Source organism: Perognathus longimembris, chromosome 8, assembly GCF_023159225.1.
Source record: "Perognathus longimembris pacificus isolate PPM17 chromosome 8, ASM2315922v1, whole genome shotgun sequence".
NCBI lineage: Eukaryota > Metazoa > Chordata > Mammalia > Rodentia > Heteromyidae > Perognathus > Perognathus longimembris.
Window position 1 is genome coordinate 5,916,805 of NC_063168.1, and position 23,337 is coordinate 5,940,141.

General features: G+C 44.9%; 1 protein-coding gene across 2 annotated transcripts in view; it reads left to right on the plus strand.

Annotated features, from left to right (window-relative positions):
* Positions 1-9,248: 9,248 nt before the first annotated feature.
* Positions 9,249-23,337, plus strand: part of Slc9a4 (solute carrier family 9 member A4) — a 43,138-nt gene continuing 29,049 nt past the window's right edge. Inside the window, exons 1-2 of one of the 2 annotated variants that reach the window (XM_048352464.1) lie at positions 9,249-10,028; positions 15,575-16,038. In XM_048352464.1, coding sequence (XP_048208421.1) covers positions 9,773-10,028; positions 15,575-16,038 — 720 coding nt within the window. In that variant the 5' untranslated portion in view covers positions 9,249-9,772. Of the gene's footprint in view, positions 10,029-13,237; positions 13,308-15,574; positions 16,039-23,337 lie in introns of those variants that run through there. The other variant, XM_048352465.1, reaches the window with a different exon arrangement.

Consider the following 23,337-nt stretch of genomic DNA (forward strand, 5'->3'; position numbering starts at 1 on the left):
CTAACTTTAGCTCCTCTTGGTGTTCTTGAAAGAGAAAGCCATACAGAGACTAGTTTGGACCACTGGAAGTAAGGGTCAACAAGACTAGAATTGTTATGCCAATGAAGGTACAGGAATGGACTAGCCAGCAGTTATGCACAAACTAGAAAGGCAGAAACAAGAGGTAGCAGTCAAGCTAAGAGTCTGGGAAGTGCTGGATGTGGTAGTGTACACCTGTAATCTCAGCAACTTCTATTGCAGAAGTAAGAGGATCCTGGTCCAAGGGCAGCTTAGTAAAGCATGTATGACTTGAAACACAAGCTGAAAGGACTGGAGGGGAGGGGCGGTGGGTTCAAGTGTTTGCCTAGTAACTTTAAAGCACTGATTTCAATACCCAGGAGCACAAACATAAAGGAGAAGGGAAAAAAAGACAGAAGGGAGGGAGAGAGAGAGGGAAGGAGGAAGTCAGGAAGTGTGTACTCTAGTTCAAGACGGATTGGGATGGAGCTTTGGTTGGTACCATTTCCCAGTGTGCATCCTGAGCTCAGCATCTGAGTTTACGTCCTCCTAAGTAACAAGTGATGTGACACTGATAGGATCAGTCGCTGTTCCTCATTGAGAAGGCTAGTTTGGTTTTGTTGATTTTTTATGAACGCTAGAATACAATACTACTCCAGTTCGATGTGAATGTAAGCCTGCCACGCTCGAGCTGTGTGTCCTGGCAGGATGACTCCTCATCCTTTGGGTCCCGTAGGAAAGCAGCTTGCACACAAGTTCACAAGGGCTGTGTCTCGTCCACTGGGCTGAATGGGGCCTGGGAGCGGTGTGGCTGGGTCACTGTCCTCTGGCCCCTTGCTGCCCATGTGAGATGCTCTTCTGATCTGTCCACACTGTGGTACCCACATCACAAAAACCACTGCGGCTTGCCTGCCAAACAACATCCTTGTTGGAGATTCTAGCCACGAAGTTAAAGAGGAGCTACAAGGTATAAATTAGGCCCGGAGGAAGTTTCTTGTGGGAAGGCTCATTGCAGGGTGCCAGGCAGGGGAAGCCGTGCTGTCCGTGGACCGCTGTGCTCTGGCCAGAGCCCCTGGGTTTCCTGCCAGGATCTCTCTGAAATGTCAACTTGCGAAGCTGCTTTGGACCAGTGCATCCAGAATGATGAGCTTTTGAGGCAGCTGCTGCTGGAACTGAGCTCCCGAGGCCCCCAGAGTCCTGTCCCGGGCTTTATAGACAGAACCTCAGACAACCACCCAAACACACAGAAAGGAAAATCATGCAACCCTAGTGTTTACAGAATGTTCCCCTTCCAGCTACAAGGGTATGCTAGAGATAGCGAGGCAGCCTTTAAACCAAAGGCTATTTACATTGTCTACGTGAAAATTAACCAAAACTTGACTTCAAGGGACTGAGAAACCCCACGTGCTCTTGGTTCGTGTCCCAAATCTTCATGCTAGAGGAGAAAGGGAGGCAGAGCCAACATCTGGACCTCTGGATTTTAACGTTGCCTCTGCTCCCTGAAACCCAGAAGCCTTCTTTCCTTTTTTTTTTCTGACGCCGAAAAGTCCTGATTCTGACTCATAGCCTCATACCTGAGTGATCTAAATATGACCAAGTTAATTTGCCTAGAATAAGACAGAACCCCCCCTGAACTGACTTTACTAACAGAATACTACATCACTGTAAGAAGTGTTCTTTCACACCTGAGCAACCGATGCTTCTCATTCAGCCTTAGAATTTTCTAGCACACACAATACCTTAGTTACTCAGGCCTTTCTTGCCAATGTCTGCTGAATGTCTTTTATCAGGGTTGTGTAGGAGCCCATTCTCATCTGTCTGCCAGGGAGGAGTTGAAGAGCTCACCTTCGAGTGGAAGGTAGGATTGTCTTCTTGCCTGTGGAACAAGCAAGTTACGTTGGCATAGGGTGGCATTCCCAGCCCCGTTGAGGAGTTGGCCACTGTAACCTGGGCCCAATCTTCTCGAAGCATTGGGAAACATTCAGTGTAGAGGCAGGGGAACTACCTGGGTTCTTCTGAGCCTCCCTCAGACTGGTCCAGATGTGCTGGACTCTGTGTCAATGACGTCCAGACACACAGCTGTAGGGCCATGTCTTCTGCTCTATGGCCGGGCATTCTGGGATCAGTGGGCCTTTCCAGTGACTTAATACAGATGCGCCTTAGGAAAATGTGCCCACTGGACACAAAATGTCCTTCACCTGGGAAGGGATGTGAGTCACGAGCCGTCACCCATCACTAAACAATACAAAATTCTGTTATAACAAAGCCACAGGGATATTGTTTTAATACGATGCTGGTAAAAAAAAGAATGTAAGCACTACGTCAGTGAGATAAGGAAGACAACAGCCGGGCTCTTCTGCTCACCTCTAGCTTCATCACAGGAAGTCAAGAGCAAGGAAGGGACAAAACCCTGCATGGTTTCTGTGCTGGACTGGACGGCAGACGTCACCTCTGAATTCATATGTTAAATCTCTCATCTTCAATATAACTGCATATTTACACATAAGGTCTTTACAGGCAAAGTTAAATGAAGTCAAAAGGGTCTCTACCCTCGACACACACACACACACACACACACACACACACACACACACACACACACAGGGCAGGTGAGGACAAAGTGAGAAAACGGTCAGCCACAAGCCAGGAAGCGAGTCCTGCCTAGACACCTGATTGCCTGGTACCTTGATATTTTAGACCTTCAGCTTCCAGAACTGTAAAAATACAAAACAAAAACTTGCTGTGGTTTTGAGAACTATCTTTAAGTAGTTGTACAAGGGAGTTGCCATTCCACAAAATGCTTAATGAATACAGTGCATCCTGATCAATAACACCCCTTTCAACTTTCTCACCCAAGCCACAGAGAGCATGATAGTTGGTTACAGAGCAGCCTGAGAGAATACTCTAGTACATAGCATTAGAGGTGTGAAAGACTTGAGTAGGGAAATGATTTACCTGGACTGAGTCACAGGTAAATTTGTCAGGTCTCCTGAAAAATTGATTCCCAAGAGCAAATGTGGAAAAAAACCCAAACTTTTTCTCTACACTCATGTGCATCCTTGAAACCCAATTAGAAGGGAATACTAGAAATCTCTTCTGCTATGGTTTGTTGGTTCCTTACAAAGTACCATTGTGACAGTCCTGGGTGGAGGGACCTTTCACAGATGCTTAGGTCATGAAAATTCAGCCCTTATGAATGGACTGGGGTCATTGTGGTGGAGTGGTTTGGAGGCAGGTTAGCTCTAGGAGAGAACACTGACACCAAGCTCTTTCCCTTCTCGTGCCCTGGGAAACACCCACGAGTTCTAGCTCCTCCCTAGTCCTTCCTACAGCCTCTGGTCCTCATGAGTAATTAGCGGTCAGTTTGCGGTTAGAACTTCTCCCTAGACATAGAAATACTTCAGACCAATTCTAACTGAATTGAGGAACCTGGACAATGGAAACATATGTGTCCTCAGCCTGACCTTTATGAAAGCTTCCTGAAGCTTCATGCAGATGGGTTGCATCTGTCATCCATATACTTAAAACTATGGGTGGAGATTCTGTACACGTGCAGATCCTTGATGAAAATCTGCCCATTTATAATCTTTATTTTCCCCAAGAACAACCCACCATCATTACTAGGGACTTCTTCCAAATTCCCCTAGCTCTAGAAAAAGCTGGTGTTTTTTTTTTTAATGTTCTCTCTTAAGTTACTTACTTTGAGCCTGCTGTTTCTCTTAATGGTGTGCCTTTTCTCTCTTTCTTAAGTTCCTTGCTTGGCCACTTGTTGTGTGTTTGCATTCAGGCCTTTGCTCAGGATGTCAGGTATCTGGGATCTTCATCTCCTCTGAGGTGAGAGTTGGTTCTCTCCTCTTATTTCTCATCTCTCATTTTTTCTTCTGTTCTTCCTCCGTATTAACCTTCCATGGAGCTATGGTGTAGCAAGAAGGCCCTTACTATAGAGTACTTCTATGTTTTAATTTTTTGAGGAACCTCCACACTGATTTCCAGAGTGATTGGATGCGCTTACATTCCTACCAACAGTGTATGAGAATGTTGAAAGGGGTGATACTGACCAAGATGCAGTGTATTAATAAACTACTTTGTTCAATGGAAACTCCTTTGTATAATTGCTCACCATACTATTAATTTAAAAAGGAAGGTCCTCACCATATGTTGCGACTGGCATCTTTATCTTGGCCTTCCTAATCTGTAGAACTGTGAGCTGACTAATTTCTGTTCACTACAAATTTACTAATTGACGATATTTCTGTTACAGCATCGCAAAATGAACTCACCCACCTATAATGAATAGCCTATTTGTTTAAAGTGCCTAAATATCCAATATAGAAGTGCCACTTTCCAATGCCAGCACATAGTATCTCTCACCTTAGTTAAGAATTAGTTGGGCTGGGGATATAGCCTAGTGGCAAGAGTGCCTGCCTTGGATACATGAGGCCCTAGGTTCGATTCCCCAGCACCACATATACAGAAAACGGCCAGAAGCGGCGCTGTGGCTCAAGTGGCAGAGTGCTAGCCTTGAGCGGGAAGAAGCCAGGGACAGTGCTCAGGCCCTGAGTCCAAGGCCCAGGACTGGCCAAAAAAAAAAAAAAAAAGAATTAGTGTTTCTTGAAATCCAGTGTCATCATCAACTTAAAGAAATAGGAAATGAGGAAGAAGAAGAATTTTAGACACAGGAGGAGAACAGGCTTGCTAGACATTTCTAGTATAAAGGATCATGGTGGTAGAAGGGGTAGGAGGAAGAGGAGAGGCCAGTTCCTGGAAGAGGGGCCAGAATAGCGAGGATGCACTTGCCAATATAGTCACTTTAGCCTGTGCTCAACGGGTAGTGACTTATTTTCTGAACAGTGACAACTAGTGATAATATGGGTAGGTGCAATGAGATGATAGGTACATTTGATTTTCAAATAGCTGGTTTCATTAGTTTACCATCCCACACATTTAGGGTACACTATGCAATAAGCAATGCTTTAGGTAGTATGATGATATACTTCAGGATATGAGCCCTCTACCAATACCAGGTTTATTATCTCTGAAGTAAGAGGAATGACACTCATTTAGTACATTCTACCTATCAAGCATTTCCCTCGTGATATGCCATGACAATTAGGCATCAGACTATCTTAAAGACAGACACCATCACTGTCCTCATCATCTCTAGAGAGAATGTCATTGAGGTGTTTTTTTTTTTTTCTTCTTTTTTTTGGCCGGTCCTGGGGCTTGAACTCAGGGCCTGAGCACTGTCCCTGGCTTCTTTTTGCTCAAGGCTAGCACTCTGCCACTTGAGCCACAGCACCACTTCTGGCCGTTTTCTGTATATGTGGTGCTGGGGAACTGAACCCAGGGCCTCATGTATACGAGGCAAGCACTCTTGCCACTAGGCCATATCCCCAGCTCCATCATTGAGGTTTTTAAGAGGTGTTAGACATATCCAAGGTCATCCATCTCTAAACTTCTCCCTCTTGAAAGAAACAAACTCTTTCCTTAATGGGGGCTATCACATTAGCTTTGACGTGAAGACATGGCTCATTCCCAAGGTCACATCCAAGCCTACCCTACCCACCATGGACCCTTTCCCCTCACCCCTTCTCAGGAGGTTCCCTGGGGTTGATGGAAGCTCTCACCAGGCCATCTGTTTCTCTCTGAGCAATGGAGGCTGGAATTTTCTGTCCTGAAAGCAAGGTCAAAACGGTTGACTTCTCTCCAGCTTGAGATCCAGGCTTTCAATTTAGGGACTTGTTATACAAAACTCGATCCAAGGCCTCTCAGCGTAATTGCTAGCTGTGGGCTTGGAAAACAAGTCATTTTTCTGGAGACCATCAGCCAGCTCTCTATCACTACTCGTTTCCTCTCTGCTTCCTAAAAAAAGAATAGAAATTTCAGCCATGACAAACAAACATGAGCCCAGGGCTCAGGGTGACTTAGTCCTGTGATCTTAGCTATTCAGGAGGCTGAGATCTGAGGACTAAGGCTTGAAGCCAGTTTGGGAAGACAAATCTAAGAAATGCTCATCTCCAATTAGCCAATAAAAAGTCAGAAGGGTGGTAGGGCTCCAGTGGCGGAACACCACCACTGAAAGAAAAACAAACAGATCAACACGTGAGACTATGAGGCCCAGAGTCGAGGCCCCAATGCTACACTCCATAAATAAATAAGTGGATGCTGATTCTTGGGGACTGAGTAAACAGGAAAGACCTCTCCAGTTCTGCCTTCACTCTTCATAGTGGAGGCCACAGGCAATGGGAAGATTCCCCCCATTATGGCTCACAATTAGTTCCATCTGGGTAAAGGGGATATGGTGAACTAAAGTATAACGGGATTCCCCACAGAGGAGAAGTGAGGTCCTTTCCTTCCCTACGAGGCCCTAGGGGTGAACAGTTGCCATGAACTTACGACGGCAAGGATTGGGCCTGGCACAAGCAGAGGTCAGAGCACGGTAAGGTTCTCCTGCCAAGACAATTGCTTAGATGAAATCTTCAGAGCATGGATTATTTTGCTGCCAATCTTAAGTACCAGATAATTCTTCTACACCCTCTGCTTTGTAATTGCAAATTTTCTTTTTCTTTTCAGCTTTGAAATTTCCCTTTATTTATCTAAGTACACATAGGTGTGTCTCCAGCATGCTTGGAAGCCCTGGTACCTTTGTGAATGGGTCTATGTTTGGGATCTGTGTTACCTCGTCACTATGCTTTGCATCTTATCATATCCTCCAGTGGATGCTCCTAAACTGACGTTGCCATTATCCTGTGCACCCACATCAAGTTGCATTTGGTAGTAATTCAATTCTAACCATCCAGATGATCAATTGTTCCGACCCTCTCTGCCTGCATCCCTTGTTTCTAGTCAGAGACATTTGCACAATATAAAATGTGTCCAGGTCCTTTCGAAGAATCAGTCTTAAGGTCAATCTTTGAGAGTTGGTCTGAGGTCAGAAGGGCACCACTTAGCTAGCTAGCTCTTTGGCCGTTTTGGGAAGTGTTCGGTGTGTTCTGCCTTTTCACTTGTCCTCAATGAGTTGTTACCAGAGGTAAGGAATGAGGGACGTCCCTCAGCTTCTGTGTTTTCACACAAGTCACAGGAGTTTCAAAACCACAATGCAGATGCATTTCCAGGCTTCTCAGATGAGCAACATCTCACAAGGGAGAAGTGTAGCAACAACAAAGTAGGGAGGAACATGAAAGGGAGAGAAGAGTTCCTGTACTTCCCCCACAGGTGACGGTGGGAAAGAAGACGCGAAACCATTTTCCTGTATGGAGGAGGTGGAATCCCTCGTCATCTTGGGAGTTTGCAAGCTTTGAGAACGTAGGTTAAGGATGAAAATTAAACTAGATTTACTCATGTTAGGTTACTCGCTTTTTGTCCAGTTGGCTTATACTGTGACCATTCTATATACACTGCCTGCGTTTCTAGGATGACAGATATTTGCCTTTTATTGGTTGAGGTGGGATCTCCCCAGCTTTTGTTTTGTTCTAGACCCATAGTCCTCCTGGTCTCTGCCACCTCGGTAGATGGGATTCTGGGAAAATAAGCTCTCTCAGTTTGGTACTCTTCTGGTAGTTTAATAGATGCCTTTAGTGAGTGGTTCCAATCTATTTTGGAGTTAAACTGAAGAAAAGGGAATATTTTCTTTATATGAACTCTTGATTCTGAAACTATAAATTTGAGTTGAGTTGTTAAAGGACTTCAACGATTCTTTCCTCATTTTCCCATGGGTTTGTGTGTGTGTGTGTGTGTGTGTGTGTGTGTGTGTGTCTGTGTGTGTGTGTGTGTCACCTGGACTCACTAACAAAAACTAAAGAACAGGGCTGGGGATATATATAGCCTAGTGGCAAGAGTGCCTGCCTCGGATACACGAGGCCCTAGGTTCGATTCCCCAGCACCACATATACAGAAAACGGCCAGAAGCAGCGCTGTGGCTCAAGTGGCAGAGTGCTAGCCTTGAGCGGGAAGAAGCCAGGGACCGTGCTCAGGCCCTGAGTCCAAGGCCCAGGACTGGCCAAAAAAACCCAAAAAAAACAAAAAAACTAAAGAACAAAACAAGTTCATTTGTAATTTGATATAGGAGTTAAAGCAACATATCAATAATGAAAATAAGGAATCGTAACTCTTTTTTTTAAACAGAATAATCTTTTTCATTGCAATAATGTGGAGTTTTCACTTTCATAAGAATAGGAACTAAGAGAACAAGCAATATGTACTGATTACATTCCAAACACCTTGCTGGCTGTATCTCATTTCATGCCCCTAGATACTTGATGACATTGATATTATTATCTTATTTCTTTCCAGTAAAGAAACACATACAAGTGGATAACTTAGCAAAGTCCATCTGGTCAGATGGAGAAGAACTAGAAATAGATTCATAAAATTCATCTCAAAATTCTTCCATTGCTATCACCCCCAGTAATACCAGTGATGCTGCTTCTTCAGAACAAATAGACTACAATAATAAAGTTATTTAATGGAAAATTTTGGAAACATTTCTCTTTCTTGGGATTCCATTGAGTTTTTCTTTGGGGAGGGGCAGTACTAGGGCTTGAACTCAGGGTCTGTGCTCTCGCTTGGCTGTTTTACTCAAGGCTGGCATGCTATCATGTAAACCACGCCTCCACTTGCAGATTTTTAACTGTTTAACTGCAGAGAAGAGCCTGTTGGGTTTGTATGCTCAGGGTGGCTTTGAACCATGATGCTCTGATCTCTGACTCTGGAGTAATTAAAATTATAGGCATGAATCACTGGCATCCGGCTTATACTTGTGTTTTTAGATGTATTTATAGAAGCTATCATTTGGCTTCTTGCTTTTAAAGAAATTCTTTTAAAAGTTTATGGGAGGCTGCCACTCTGTTTCTTCTAGGAGTTGTTGTTCTTGGGGTCCTACGGTTTCCCATGACAAATGTTTGTTCCCTACCTTGTTATTGACCTTGTTTATGCCTTCTTTATTTATATAGATTAGCATGACAAAGCTTTCCAGGACAGTCCTGGTTGATACCTATGGTCTGGTATAATATTAACATTTCTTCATTCTCAGAAAGCTCTATGGTTTGGGTGATGATATCTATACGGTCAACGTAAGTATTCATCAGTGAACACGTCAAGCATGTCATATTGCAGGTGCCCACTAGATGTCAGTAGTGTAACCTGTCGAGAACCCTCAGAGCAAACATTTCATTACAAGTCAAATCAAATAATTAAGTGTGGCTCAGGAGCTACCTGCAGCCCTGACCATTCAAATCTAGTGAGAGAACAGGGGGAGGAGAGAAAAAACAAACAAACAGGTGCAGGACAGGTAGCTCCTTCCTTGAATCCTGTAGAGGAGAACAGGATTCCTTTCCTCACTAAAGGACTCCACAGACACACGGAACGATCACTGTATTGTCCTTTCCAATTTTCACGCACAAGACGGAACCAGTTGGCAATGAATTGAGAAAACAGCTTTGAATGGAGAGATATTTTCCTCTTGGTAAATTGTTCTTCAAGTCACATTTGGATGAAGGGCGATGAAGGTCATACAGATAACTCCCTGGGCTGGAACAAATGTATTGGAGAGCTGCATTTGAACCAAGAAGACAGATTGCCTGAACACAGATGATTTTAAGAAGATTAGAGAGCATCTTTGTGCAGAATTAGTAACACATCCGGGCTTGGAATGAGCCACGAACTGCAGGTATTTTGTCTTCAACCCAGGTGATGCAGGTAGTCCCTAGAAGTCGTCTCCAGCTCAGAGGTGGGGCATACGCAGAGTCCAGGTGTGCAGTCAGAGAAACACACAGCCATGGATCTCAAGGTATTTGTGCCTCTCCATTGTTGGAAGTCGTTGCTATTGCTGCTGGTCCTTGCATGCTCCGAAGTATCTTCTGATTTGAATGAATCCACAAATTCCTCCGGCCAGCAAGCCCCTGGCGCTTGGTTTGCGGCTTCCAGCTCAGAGCCAGGTGAAAGGATATCTGTTTTTGAACTGGATTATGATCATGTGCAAATTCCATACGAGGTCACCCTTTGGATACTTTTAGCATCGCTTGCCAAAATCGGTAAGTCTCCCAATGCCTCGTTTGTGATGCTTTTTTTTTTCTCATATCGGGTAATATATGTGAGAATTCTTGTAAACGATGGTCTAAATTGATTGTTATTGTTACTGCTATTACGTAAAAATCAACGCTATTTAATGCTTCGAGACTATGGTGTGATATTTAAGAGCATACTTCTGGGTTGTTTTGATTTCTTGTCGTTACAGGCTGACAACCATGTGACCTTGTCATGTAAAGTTCTAGGTCCTATGTTTAAAAGAAATTGTGACATGGAAGGTATAAAAGACCTTGGAGTATACAGGATGAAAATGTCAGGAGCCTCATGTTTCTTCGGGAAAATATTCTGCATTCTTAATGGTGTAACTGTGAGATTCATCAATGTTTACCCTTTAGGAATTGACAGAAATCAAGGAGCAAGACCAGCATAGGACTCTTACAGTCCTGGTCCTCAGAGACAGTTTACATCTAAGTCAAGTAGAGCTAATGGGGCAACTCTGGTTTATTTGTGCCATAAAGTGAGTTCAAGGCAATAGATTAACTTCCCACCCAGGGTTCCTTGTGCCCAAATCCAAAGTGGTGGTTCATACTCTGTGATTATTTAATTCCTAATTGCAACTTCCTGTTTCCTTAAAATCAGCTTATTCCAAAGAAGAAAATCTATGTAATTATCTAAAGTACTAAGCATCGTGTAGCCTTTATCAAAGCTTTAAACTTGCTATTATTTGAATATGTAGATTGATTTATTGAGGTAGAATATCTAGAATATGTATACTTATATGTTAGTGTGTTGTGTGTATGCAGATTTATGCGTATCTGTAGATATATAAGTGTAGATATATAATTTATGATTTATATGCATATGTACAAAATATAAAGCTTTTATGGGCATAGGTGCTGGAAAAGTATATATACACAGAGAACACTGGGATACATGCAAAATGTGGGTTTAGGCATGTGTCGTTAGCTTCTGTAGGTTTTTATCTGTCTGTGAAGGTGTACTCATTAAGTGCTTATTTATAACAGCTATTCACTTTGAGCTAATAAAGTGTGAAGATTGAATAGCAATTGTCACTTCGAAGAACTCCCCTGCAACTTTTAAAACAATTAAGTTGTGCAAAGCGTCTCCCATTATTTTAAAGAAGTGTTTGAGTAAAACTGGCTTTCCAAATAGAAAAGTGACTCAGTGCAGGAGATTGAACATCTTTCCTGAAGCCATGTTCATCCTGAAGAGATTCCAGGTGGTCTTCGGTGGTGGTATGCTGATGTTCCTTTGTAAACATTGGAGGAGATTATTTGCGTTCAAGGTCCCCTCCCCTCCCCTCCCCTTCCCCCTTCTTCCTTCTTCTTCTCAGAAGTGGCTGGAGAGTTAATTTGGGAATCAGGAAACTAGGTGTAATTGACTGGCTAGCCTGTGTGTGTAAAGTGAAGGGGATTGTAGGAGCATTGTTGCTCATGGGACTAATGCTTGAAGTGGTTTTGCATTTCATATTGATGGAGTTCAACATACTGTAGAAAAGGAACAATGCCTGAGTAAGTTACCAGCTGGACCATGCTTAGTCAAGTATGATTTCCTATTTGCTAGGCTTTAGGAACCCAGGTATCTCCTATAGCCCATTGGAATGTTGAAGTGAGGAGTACAAGAAACATATGTACTGACCACACACGAGGTGGCCAGTACTAAGCTGGTTATATAAATGATGGCTGATCCACCAAGCACACAAGAACAATTAAAACAACAATAATTTTCAATGTTTAGTGCTTAAGCAACACATATTCTTTTTAGAGTATATTATAAAGCTGAATAAGGACACAATTGACAATTATTTTATTCCTCATTTAACCAAAGCACATTTATTTCATACCCACATGGACATGAAAATGACCTGCTTCCTGACCTTAAAGGACTTAGTTTAATGTAGAAGATGGGTTAACCTTGAACTAACTTCTAGGTATTCTGATAGAAACACATCAAAATGTTCCAGAATCCATTAAAAACACTTAATGAATTTATAAGTAAAGCTGGTACGCAACCAAAGTAATAGACGGTCACCTCACACTCTGTGGGCTTTTTTTTTTTTTTTAAAGATTCATTTCTTGAAACATCATGGAAAAGATGTCCCTTGAAGTATTTGAAAGAATAGAATTATAGGTCGGCTTTTATTTTTTAAGCACTTTATTGCGTGGGTTCATTTCAGTTTCAGGCATAAATAAAAGTATAAAATCTTGAAGGGACTGACTCAGCTGTCCGTCATGAAAAGGGAGACACTTTGGAAATGTGGCATGCATGTAGCGGTTTCCATTTTCTGTTTTGTAATGTCCCAGTTGGGGCACCGCAGTGTTTTGCTGCTTTGCCTGCACAGGTTCCGCTTGGCTGAAAGCAGCTGAACATGGTGTCCATTTCAGGAACCCAGATTCCTGGAAGTAGAACCAGACTGAGGCACCATGCAGCCTGAGAAAATTTACAGTATGGGCACTCCCACCTTCTTGACATAGTAAGAAAAGTAAGGTTTTGTTTGTACAAAGTTTGGTTAGAAAATGTTAAATGAATTAAAAAGAAGAAGCCAGGAAGAGAAGGAGTAGACTGAGATTGTGATTAGGAAGTAGAGAATTCTGGACTACAGGAGGCCTTTGACTCATAGCAAGGCCAGTGGGATTAAGTTAGTGGGGAGGGAGGTCCCTTGTTGATAATAATATTCCCTGTACCAACCTTCCTGCATATAATAGAGATGTGTAAAGCTGTAGTCAGGGAGATTCATATCCTCCTTGGATAGTGAAGCCTTAAAATCATAAAAAAAACAATTCACTGGCTCCCTTTGGTTTATGGGAGGAAGCCCGCCTTCCTTAATTTTGAATTCAGGACCCTGTAATAGTTGGCACAAAATTCATCTTCCAAATCATCCTCACATATTTCTCCCAATTCAAAAATTGCTACAGCCAAGTAAATTCCTCAATGAAGGTCAAGAACTCGACAATTTTCTTTTTGTGCCAATCCTGAGGCTTGAACTCAGGATCAGGGCATTCTTCCTATTTTTTTTTTTTTTTGGCTCAAGGCTGGCACTCTAACACTTGAGCCACACATTCACTTTGGTTAATTAGAGATAAGAATCTCATAAACTTTCCTGCCCAGGCTGGCTTCAAACTGCGATCCTTAGATCTTAGCCTCCCAAGTCTCCCAGACATAGCCCTTGGATCTCAGCTTCCTGAGTGGTCCTCTGGCTTCGGAGCTGTTTTGCTTCTCCTTAAAGACGTCGTCTAACAGGTCTCTCATTCTGTTCCAATGATGTAAGTAGACGTCATTTTCCAATGATTTCTAGATGTTTCCAATGAACATTTAACCCATTCCTTCAATCACTTCCACAATTATAGGTATTTAGTAGACATCGTTCTTGCAAATAAGACACTTGGCTAAACACTTGGAGAAATATAAAATGCAAATCATTTAGGCTGAGTGTGAGAAAATTACAGGTTGATAGGAGAGGTAAGTCCTGCTCAAAAATAGTAGATAGATACCACAGGACAAGATGGATAAAGTTTAGCCTCAAAGTCTGAGCAGAAATAAAGACCAAGAAAAAGGACAATTTAAGCAATGATAATCGAATAAGAAGATTAATAAAAGGGACCGGAGTGGAAAGGCATTTGTGTGACCCTACTGTAGACTGCATAAGATCAAGCAGGTTGTGTGGAAGACAGACATGGAGAGACCCCCTGGGGAGGACTAAGACCTGAGCTCTTACAGCAGACTAGTATACCAGTGTGCATGCTACTATTTCCTCTATGGGTCGTGTTGTATCTCTTTGTTACTACTAAAACTTCTTCAACCCTGGAAGTAGTATAGTTTACATCTTTGGTTTTCCCCTTTATAGTACTTCCCAAGGAGGTTGGTACTTGCAGAGGGATGCTGAGCAAGTAGTTTTAGTTTGAGACGCACGAGAGGCTTTGCCTGTTAGGAGGGGAGTGGACAATCGACGCAAACGATGCAGGAAAGTCATGTGGCCTTAGAGAACAGAATGGCCTGTGGGGTTCAGGGTGAGGAGCAGTCATCTGTCCACCACAAAACACTAGAAATCATAATCTTACAAAGAGAAAAAGGTTGTTCTTCTTCACGGTTTGAGACATTCCTGTTCGTGATTGACTGACTAGCCCTCTTGCTTCTGAACCAGCACCAAAGCATCATGTCAGGAGTATGGGGTTCGGCAGAGTGGTCAGCTCACTGCCGAGGAGCTGAAGAGCCAGGAGCCCCTTCAAGACCTCCCGCCCCATTCCATTTCTTTTACTTTTTGAGAGGAGACTTTTAAAATTATTCTTCAGTTACACCCAGAGTTTTCCAATCAGCATGTCCCTTAGTGAATATAATACCCCTGGATCAATGACACCCTTTCCACCTTTCTCCCCCATCTCTCCCAACCCCATGAATCCTTTCATTTTACCTGTTCATACACATAGCCTGGATATTATCATTGCATCTGTCCACCCTCTCTTTCTCCATTTGGCTGCTCCCTTCCCCTTGAACTCACCCCTCCCCTGACATTCATTTTGTTAACCTGCAAGTTAATTGTTCCAAGGAGTTACACCACCGGCGGATTCCACTTCTTTAGGGTCCCATTAATTCTGGAGTGGTCCAAGCCTTGAACACATTTGAAACCCAAATCATAGCAGGTCCTTAGGACAAAATAACAATCAGCAAGATAAATAAGGGGACCCTAACAATAAAAGGCGGCAGCTACCGCAGTAGAAAGCAGGGCTTGGAGAGCAGGTTTTGGGGGGTAGCTCATGGCAGTGGTGACTGGGGACATCTATGGCTGACTGCACGAAGGGGCGAAAGTCATGGCCGTCTGGGAAAGTTTGACTGAGCAGGTAGCTACGGCATTGGTTAAGTCGGGAGCTTTACATTGCGTCTATTTGCTTGGTGAAGAGGGAACTGAGGTAAGTTGAGGTACGGGAGAATTTGTTACACCCTGCAGAAGCCATCTGAGAGACTTGGGGGTTTGCCTGAGAGCAGACCTTCCGCTCTTCTTTCCCCTCCTAGATTCCCTCAGGTCCCTGTAAGATAGGGAAAAGAGGGAAGAAGAAAGAGGGAAGGGGAGGGGAAGGCAGGCGGTGGCGAATGGTTCCGTGCTGGGAGCGCAGCGTGTTACACACGAGATCTTCGCTCCAGCCTTCCAGCTCCAGCTCCAGATGGGACACTGAGGCCCGGATGCCAATCAGCTTGCCCGAAGTCCTTTCCACTTCTCTTCAAAAGACCTCTAGCGGGGGAAAACTAGAGGAGAGAGAAGGAAGGGAGGGGTGACATTGTCCATAAAAAAAAAAAAAAAAAGACTCGTGGCCTGACTTATGAAACACTAACCCCTTTGGCCAATACCTTAATAACAAGGATGAAATTATAGTTAACAAAAGACTTCTAGTGGGGAGAGATACGGCTCGAGGGGTAGGACTCTTGCCTAGCCCACGTGAGGCTGAGTTTCAACCCCTAGTACTGAAAAAGAAAAGACTTGAGGACGCCTGGCACCATTTCAGATCAAAGACTGAAAGCCCGTCCTCTTTCCTCCCAGGCTTCCATCTTTACCACCGCCTGCCAGGCCTCATGCCGGAGAGCTGCCTCCTCATCCTCGTGGGGGCTCTGGTGGGCTTCATCATCTTTGGCACGGACCACAAGTCCCCTCCAGTCATGGACTCCAGCATCTACTTCCTCTACCTCCTGCCCCCCATCGTGCTGGAGAGTGGCTACTTCATGCCCACCCGACCCTTCTTCGAGAACATCGGCTCCATCCTGTGGTGGGCTGGCCTGGGGGCTCTCATCAACGCCTTCGGCATCGGCCTGTCCCTCTACTTCATCTGCCGCATCCAGGCCTTTGGCCTGGGCGACATCAGCCTGCTGCAGAACCTGCTCTTCGGCAGCCTCATCTCGGCCGTGGACCCCGTGGCGGTGCTGGCTGTGTTTGAGGAGGCCCGCGTGAACGAGCAGCTCTACATGATGATCTTCGGAGAGGCCCTGCTCAACGACGGCATCAGCGTGGTGAGCTGTCAGTCAGTCCCCCGTCTCAGGGGGGTTCCGAGGTGGGACCCGGGCTGAGGACAAGAGTTGGGGGGTTAGGGCATTGACGTGGCTCCTTCAGTCTGTGAGGTGTGTCCCGTGTGATGCTGTCTTTCTAGCTGCCCGCTAACGACTTCAATGAAAGAGAAGAGAAAATAGACCATCCTTTAGTGAAATGGAACTGTTCTCCACCTAGCTAGCAGAACGGACGGCTGAAGACCACTCTGAGTTTTTTCTCACTGGCAAAAGTAATAGCTTGTGTTTTGATTTCCTCTAATTCACCAGACCTCACCCACATTTCATATAGATAGACAGGCAGAGAGCTAATAGGTATCACATTGCATAAGATAAAATTAAGTAAGAGGGCTGGGGATATGGCCTAGTGGCAAGAGCACTTGCCTGGTATACTTGAAGCCCTGGGTTCGATTCCCCAGCACCACATATACAGAAAATGGCCAGAAGTGGCGCTGTGACTCAAGTGGCAGAGTGCTAGCCTTGAGCAAAAAGAAGCCAGGGACAGTGCTCAGGCCCTGAGTCCAAGGCCCAGGACTGGCAAAAAAAAAAAAAAAAAAAGTAAGAGATACAGGTCAGGAAAGAGGGGATGGAGGAATGATAGGAAAGTGTTATCCTCTATGTCAGTGGAGAGGGGAAGAAGAAAGGTAAGTGAAGACTTTCTGCTCAGGAGACCTCTGGAGAAAAGCAGAGACCGGACAGGCCAGATCGTCGCTGAGCTCCAGAGCTTAAGAGCTATCTACAGTCCAGGCTGTTGAAATACTCACGACAAAACCATCTCTTTGGGCAGCTTTGTGAATAACGACAACTCTTACCAGTTGTTAGTTAGTCTTTAAGACAGTTATGTATGCTTTTAATATAATTTAATTTTTAGATGTATATCCCCACATGAACTAGTAGATTGTAATACACTGTAAAAAAAAGAAAAAAGTCAACCAGTACAAAACTACACACCATGAAGTACAGATAGTTCCACGTGTCCTGTCCTTACCTTTTGTGCCGGAGTTCTACTTCTATCCATGTAGACATCTCCCCTGACTGGTCATGTGTGACCTCCCCTATCCCAGCCATAGACGCATGTTGTTCTTACAGTGATTGGGAGGCTATATTATAGGTATTGCTTCATTGTAACATGTCTTGGAATTATTTCTATGTCTTTTCTTAAAGCTACACTGTAGTGCTTGAAGATTAAGCTTACCTGTAATTTTATTGAACAATTTCCTTTGTGACTGGCTATTTAGATGGTTTTCACTCTCACAAGTAATGTTGCAATGAATATTTTTGTTTCCTTCTGCCTCTCTTTTCCCAGGACTGTCTGTATAGGACATTTTCTTAGGAATGAAATTTCCAGATTGAACAGTATGTATGAAAAAACTTGAGCAGGGTACGAGCTCACATCTGTAATGCTGGTTACTAGGAAGACAGAAACAAGGCTACCCCGGGCAAAACGTTAGTGAGACCCTATCACAAGGAATCATTGAGCGTATTGGCGTGCATCTGTCCTTCCTGCTGCGCGGGAAGGGCATAACAGGAGGATCGTGGTCCAAGACTGCCACCTCAAAACATATACGATCTCATCCTCAACACAAGTAGAGTAGAATGGGCTGTGGGAAGTGGCGCAACTGGCAAGTGCTTACTTAGCAAGCTCGGGGCTCTTCAAACCCCAGTCCTACCAAAAACAAAACATTGACCTAGAATTGCTGGTTTTCATCACCTCTTCCTCACACCATTGGTAAAAATGTGAGGTTCTCCCCTAGCGCTAAGAAGATGGTCTCTGGACAGAGGGAATCGGCAAGAGCAGACAATGTATGTACAGTCCAGGCGAGGTGACACTGAAGCTCAAGGGGCTACACGGGGCTTGCACCGGGGAGCAGAGGGAAACACCCAGGGCTGTGACGGCAGGTGACAAGGTGATCTAGGTTTGCAAGGAGGTTGCAAATGGGTTGTGCGGATGACTATTGCAAACGGTCAGGTAACTGAAACTCTCAAGTCAGGGAGAAGCAGGAGCTGCGGCTGGGAAGGAGGGATGGAGAGCAGCTCACACCCACGCAGCAGTGGATGGAGAGCACCCTAGAGTCAGGCAGGTTGAGCCCTCCCCGATCTTGCCCACCGTCAAGGTAGCGCATATCCTTGAACTTGACAGCACGGCTGCCAAGATTTCCCACCAAGTCTCTGCCAGCTTGCACTTCCACGTGCACGGTATTGCCTGTCACTTCTTTACTTTTCGCAGAACACACTATTTCTCCAGCAGGGACATTAGCACATGATCTAAAAAAAAAAAAAAGTCCTGCCAAGGAACAGTGTGTATGAATTACCAATGCAAATACTTTCTGAGCTGCCCCTCAGCTCAAAGAGAATCCATCCATCCTCAGCCTGCGTTTTCTCTGGAGCTCACATCCAGAGCCAATCAATCACAGCTTGGTTTCAGGTTGCAACTTCATTGCCAGCGCCATTTGCTTGACTTTCTCGAAGCTTAATTGCTTCCGCATAGACATTTCTAAAGAATGATCATTTCCAAAATAACGTTATAATTCTCCAGCCAAAAGTATATCTTCTGGAGGCTCTTCTGTGATCCTGGGGGGGCCGGGGGGGGGGGCACGGCCGTTGCTCCGGTCAGGCTGCCCACATGTGACTCTGTGGTCACGGGTCACCCACGGCTCAGCGAGCATTCGGTGTGTGCCAGGGCACTGCTGGATCGCTACGTGAAACCAGAGAAACCCGAGAGCCAGATTTAGAAAGCAGCTTGAAAGCAACCCCTACTTTCTGCCATCCAATGATATTTTGAGCTAAGGGCTTTGAACTCACCCTCTCATTGAGCAGGGAGCAACAGCCCAGTCCCGGCCTGTTCAGCGGAAGGTTTGAGTCATGCAGAAGGTGGCCTGTGGCCGTGGCTACATGCAGAAAGCTCTGCAGATCTGCAGCCGTGAGCCGCTTCTTTCTCACCAATCAGAAGGAGCTGCTTGTTCAGGAGCAGCCATCTCCATGGCTCTTACTCCATGTAGTTCTCCCCCTTGCTGAGATTTAGGCAGAGGCAGCAGATAAAAATCCCCAAAATGTAGTCTAGCAAAGTTGCTGAAAGACTTCAGTTGTGACAGTGAGAGAGAGAGAGAGAGAGAGAGAGAGAGAGAGAGAGAGAGAGGAGAGAGAGAGATGGTAGACTGTAACAATCATGTCATTAGGACATATGCACTGAAACAGAATTCTTTAAGGCTTAAATATATTATTATATATTTCATATATACATGTGTTTAATTATACATCCATCTATTCATATCTGTGAAATATATCCACCTAGGCATATGTATTTATAATATTTTTTATTTTAAAAATAAAGAATGCTTTGAAGATTGCTAAAAAAAAAAAATAGAGATCGTCTCTGCCCTAACAGAAAGACAGGTGCAGGTCCTATTTAGTATTTTATTAATCTTAGATTGTATTATGAAACCTGAAGGGAAGCTGTCATCTTAAAAGATAAATAGAATAAGCAAAAGAAGCTAAAATACAAATAAAATACAATGGACACAGTTCTTGGCCAAAGACAGAGCAGACCTGGGGGTGTGGCTCTGCTCACTCCTGATCCTTTGGTCTGTTCTTCTTGCCCTTTGTGTTGATAGGGACACGAGAGGACCCACCATTAATGAAGAGAGTGGCCCAGGCCCGGCTAGTGACCCCAGTGTGCAGACAGGCCACACACTGGGCCTCCTCTCAGTGGAAAATCAGGATGGCGATATTCCTCAGCTGGGAAGTTGCTGGGAGATTCATGTCCCGTTTTAGTGAAGCAAGTGCCAGGCCTGGAGTCCACTCATAGCCACTGATTAGATGGCTGGCCGTAGCTGGCATCTGTACTTAAAAATGGAATCACCACATTGACTGGAGGCTGCTCAAGGTTTCCATTGTGTTTAGACCACTCCCTGCTCTGCCTGCATGAACAACAACCCAACAGCACCCAGCTTTCTGCCTGCCCCGCGTCGTCCCGACTTGCACTTCCTCTTTCTCATCTTCCAGTCCCGAAGGACCGGGCAGAGCAGGGCTGACACTGGAGCCCAGGCTGCCTGCTCACGGAGCGGCTTTGCTTCTGAGTAGCTTTCCATGCCGCCTGGGGCCTGGGGAATGAGTATCACCACCTGGGCCGATACTCACCTAGTGCAGGAGGCGGAGGCCGCTCTGCAGGGTCCTCCTGACCCATGGGGAGGGGGACAGGTGGGGGCTTGCCTGCTCAGACAGGGACTGGGCCATTGTCTTCAAACATGTGCTCTTGAGGCAGTTGGGAGAGATGACAGAGCGGGGAGAAGGGAGGGTAACCGGTGTGGGTCCCTGGGGTGTATTGGATGGTACGTGTTCACCAACATAGACGCGGCACCTCTCACTCATCCGCTTCCACACTGGGTGCTACCTTGCAGTCCTGCACCCATGTGTCGGCGATAGGCTCTGTAACCAGCAGCCTGAAATGCTTGCCCCATTGGTGAAGCTGGATCACTTGGAAGCATGCGGGAGCAATGCAGGGCTGGAAGAAGGTCCCTCCCCGTGGGAATCTCACTGCACTTGCTCAGAATCAGTTCCCACACGCTTGACTTGTCCATTCTCTTCTGCTGAAATCAACAGAGTAGCTGAGGTTTGAGTTGTACAACATGGTCTTCGGCTGCTCTGTGCTATGAGCACATGCGATCGCGACTTGCTTTTCTACAAGGCTATGTGACACATTCCCAGAGAGTCTCCGTGATGGAGGACAGCCTGGCCCTCAGTACATAGTCTGGAGGGCTTCCTTGTTTTCGGCTGTTTTCCCTTGGTGCCTCACCACCAGCAGCACTGGGCATATGTTCTCAAGTGTAGGTTGGACTGCAGTATGGAAAAAAAAAATAAGTTAAATCTCAAAAAACACCCCATGGTTTGGCTTTTGGGTGGTACTTGTTAACAAATAGTTTCTCTATAGCTTCCTCAGTGATTATGTAAAGGCCTTTACTAGAAAAACCTGCTGTATAGCTTGCTCTGTATCCTTAGATGCAGGCCAGAGAGGAAGCCCTTGATTCTGCCTCTAAGCTGTGCTAATAATACACACCTCACTTACCACCCCAGACCATCTTTGGTTAATGATGGCTATCTTAGTCTGTTTTGTCTTGATATAACGAAAGCTTGAGTCTGGTTATTACATGCAGGACTTCTTACAACAGCCTTATTTTGAGATACTTCCAGTGAGAATAAGCAAACACTCCTTCTAGATGAGCACAGGTCCCTTCTGAATGGGGCACCCCTGGACCTGGTCATCTATGGGAGAACAAATGACACCCAAACCACAGCAGTGAATAATAGACACAATACCATACCATGGGAAAGAACTGAGGAGACTCCATGAAACCTAACTCTTTTGTATTTTTATACTGGAGTTCAATCGTATTTGGTAAAACCAGAAATGCTCTAGGTCTAATCTTTCCTTCCTTCCTTCCCTCCCTCCCTCCCTCCCTCCCTCCCTCCCTCCCTCCCTCCCTCCCTCCCTCCCTCCCTCCTTCCTTCCTGCCTGCCTGTCTGCCTTGCCTGCCCGCCTCCCTCCTTCCATTCCTTAAAAACATAAAGCCTAACCCTGCACCAGTGGTTCACACATGCAATCCTAGCTACTCAGAAGGATGAGATCTGATGATCTCCGTTCAAAGCCACCCTAGACAGGAGAGTTTGTGAGATTCTTATTTCCAGTTAACCACCAAATAGGTGGAAATGGAGCTGTGGCTCAACTGGTAGGAGAAAAAAGTAAAGCTCAGAGATAGCTCCCAAGCCCTGATTTCAAGCCCTAGGACTGGCACGCACACATGTACACAGACACGCAGACACAAAACATAAACTTGGAGGAATTTTGATAGCTTTAAAATACCTTCATTAAAACATCTGAAAAACCTAAAATTAATGATCTACATCTCTGCCTGAAACAACAAGGTAAAGTAGCCAAAGGATGTAAAAGGAAGGCAATAGCAGGGATGATAGTAAATAAGAATAACAACAACAATAAACAATTCTAAGTCATGACACTTAACTGACATGTATCTTTAAGAAAGAAATTAGAGAAGTAGAATAGCTTTGTAACCCTTTCATAAAGTCAACTTTACCATACCAGCAAATCTAAGCAAGATTTAAAAGATCAGAAAAAGAAGCCAACAGACCAATAATGCATCATGGCTAGAGACCAACAGCGACCAGAAGGTAGGAAGAGGCAAAGAGGACTTCTTTTGTGTACCATCAGAGGGAGCACAGTACGGTCTCGACCACATGCCGATTCTAGACTTCTGGTCTCCAGAACAGTGAGAGAACAAAGTTCTGTTCCTATGAGCCATGGAGTCGGGGGCACTTTGCTACTATAGCCCTAGAAAATGAGCACAACATTTAGGAAGACAAAGCTGCAGCACCGAGGCACCTGTGGCCCAAAAGCCTGTGCCACGTGCTTGTGTCTCCCCTCCTCTACCAGCCGAGTCCCTTCGCCATGAAGCACTCTGGATGAGGGCAGGTGACGCTTGAGTTACTTTAAGGAATGACCCTCTCCTAACTCACATTATAAAGCCAGGAATCAGGCTGTAGATGCGTGTGGATAGACAGAAACAGAAAAGCACAAACAATATGCATGGTGACCCAAGGAAGCAGGGAGACTTATGACTTATTCCATTAGACCAACTGCTTCTTCTGCTTCTGTCAGTACAGAAAACTTCTCTCTGCAAATATGAGAGTGCCCTAGAATAAGGAAAAATGAGACGGGAGGGGCTGTGATTTTAATGCACTTCAGTTGCTCATTAGACAGCAGTCTAGGCATGATTCTTGGGGATGACAGATCATTATTGTCAGTCTCTCTCTACGAGAAATCGACAGTCTTTTGTCACAAAGGTGATGTAAGGGGCCATGACCAAGAAATGAGCTGGGACAAAATAACCATGGCTTTTTGCAGGCTGTAGACCATGGCCAGAGAGACAATCGTGCACCAACAGCAAGCACTTCTGGGAAGCCATGCAGGTGAAGTGGAAGCAGAGCTCCAAAGCTATGGAGCTGCAAGGAAGAATAGAGGTGACCTGAGTGATTCCTATTCTCCATAGGAAGAATAAGAATAGAGAGTAGAGCAGAAGGCTCTGGCCTGGGGAATCCTAGCAGGGGGCAGTGTGTGTGTGTGTGTGTGTGTGTGTGTGTGTGTGTGTGTGAGAGAGAGAGAGAGAGAGAGAATTCACATCCAGAGAGAAGAGGGGAGCAGAGTGTGAAATGGGTGCTATGGTTGGAATGTCCTGTTAAAATTCTAATATCCAT